General features: G+C 59.5%; 1 protein-coding gene across 1 annotated transcript in view; it reads left to right on the top strand.

The window, feature by feature from the left end:
• The window catches only part of LOC102249924 (BTB/POZ domain-containing protein 6-like), a 31825-nt gene extending 30631 nt beyond the window's left edge, over positions 1–1194 (top strand). Inside the window, 2 exon segments of the mRNA XM_014533625.1 lie at positions 80–976; positions 979–1194. Coding sequence (XP_014389111.1) covers positions 80–976; positions 979–1064 — 983 coding nt within the window. The 3' untranslated portion in view covers positions 1065–1194.
• Positions 1195–1777: the final 583 nt, after the last annotated feature.

Below are 1777 nucleotides of genomic sequence, written 5' to 3'. Positions count from 1 at the left end.
GGCGCCCCTTTCCCCCCCCCCCCCAGCCAGTGATCAGAGAACCAGGAGAACTGGGCAGCCTCCCCCCCCCCCCTGCCAGTGATCAGAGAAGCCGGCAGGGCAGGGAAGAAGTGGCCGCCGGCGAAAGCCTGTGTGCACTTCCTGGAGACGAGCCTGGAAGCCAAGAAGGCCTGTGTCCTGCTGTCGCAGAGCCGGCTGTTTGAGGAGCCCGAGCTAACCCAGCGCTGCTGGGAGGTCATTGACGAGCAGGCAGAGATGGCCCTGCAGTCCGAGGGCTTCTGCGAGATCGACTGGCAGACCCTGGAGATCGTCGTCACCCGGGAGGCCCTCAACACCAAGGAGGCGGTGATCTTCAAGGCCGTGCTCAACTGGGCCGAGGCCGAGTGCAAGCGGCAGGGCCTGCTCACCACCCCACGCAACAAGAGGCACGTCCTGGGGCTGGCCCTCTACCTGGTCCGCATTCCGGCCATGACCCTGGAGGAGTTTGCCAACGGCGCTGCCCAGTCGGACATCCTGATGCTGGAGGAGACCCACAACATCTTCCTGTGGTACACGGTGGCCAGCAAGCCCCCGCTTGACTTCCCGCTGAACAAGAGGCGAGGCCTGGCCCCGCAGAGGTGCCACTGCTTCCAGGCCTTGGCCTACCGCAGCAACCAGTGGCGCTACCAGGGGCGCTGCGACAGCATCCAGTTTGCGGTGGACAGGAGGGTGTTTGTGGCAGGGCTGGGCTTGTACGGGTCCAGCTCTGGGAAAGCCGAGTACAGTGTGAAGATCGAGCTCAAGCGCCTGGGGGTGGTCCTCGCCCAGAACCTGACCAGGTTCGTGTCCGACGGCTCCAGCAGCACCTTCCCGGTCTGGTTCGAGCACCCGGTGCAGGTGGAGCAGGACACCTTCTACACGGCCAGCGCCATGCTGGACGGCAGTGAGCTCTGCTACTTCGGGCAGGAGGGCCTGACGGAGGTGCAGTGCGGGAAGGTGACCTCCAGTTCCAGTGTTCCTCCAATAGCACCAACCGCACCGGGGTGCAGGGCGGGAAGATCCCCGAGCTCATCTTCTACGCCTGAGGCCGTGGGCATGTGGGTGCTGGGGGGACAGAGGGCCGCACCCTTTCTCCTTGGCAGGACAGGCTTCAGGACTCCTAACCTTTTGTGAGCAGCTGGCTGTAGCCAGAGGTATAAATGAGACATTTCTACATGGCCAGAGCCCGGTTCTGAATACAGAGGGCTGGGCCTCATCACATCTCCTGCACATTGGGGTGCACACTCAGGTGGAGGGCAGATTTGGAGGTGGAGGGCAGCCCAGACCCCACCAGAGGTGCCCATGCCACCTCTTCAAATCCCTTCCACCACGCATTTCTGTTTCCCTTTTTGTTTGTTGGATTATTCTCCTGCTCCTTCTCCTCACCCCACCACCCTTGGATCATAATGTAAAATTCTGTTACCATGTCAAGAAATTATTAAAAATACAGGTACTTTGAAAAAAAAATACAGGTACTTCTCCGAACACCGGCCGGGGGGCGGGGGGCAGGGAAGAGGTGGCTGCTGGTGGCCGCCTCTTCCCTGCCACCCCCCACCCCCCTGCCGGCCGGTGTTCGAAGAAGTATCTGTATTTTTTTTCAAAGTACCTGTATTTTTAATAATTTCTTGACATGGTAAAAGAATTTTACATTACGATCCAAGGGTGGTGGGGTGAGGAGAAGGAGCAGCAGAACAATCCAACAAACAAAAAGGGAAACAGAAATGCATGGTGGAAGGGATTTGAAGGGTGGGTAGGGGCA

Source organism: Myotis brandtii, unplaced genomic scaffold (assembly GCF_000412655.1).
Source record: "Myotis brandtii unplaced genomic scaffold, ASM41265v1 scaffold995, whole genome shotgun sequence".
NCBI lineage: Eukaryota > Metazoa > Chordata > Mammalia > Chiroptera > Vespertilionidae > Myotis > Myotis brandtii.
The sequence above is the reverse complement of the archived record's forward strand: the minus strand, read 5'-3'. Positions and strand labels throughout refer to the sequence as shown.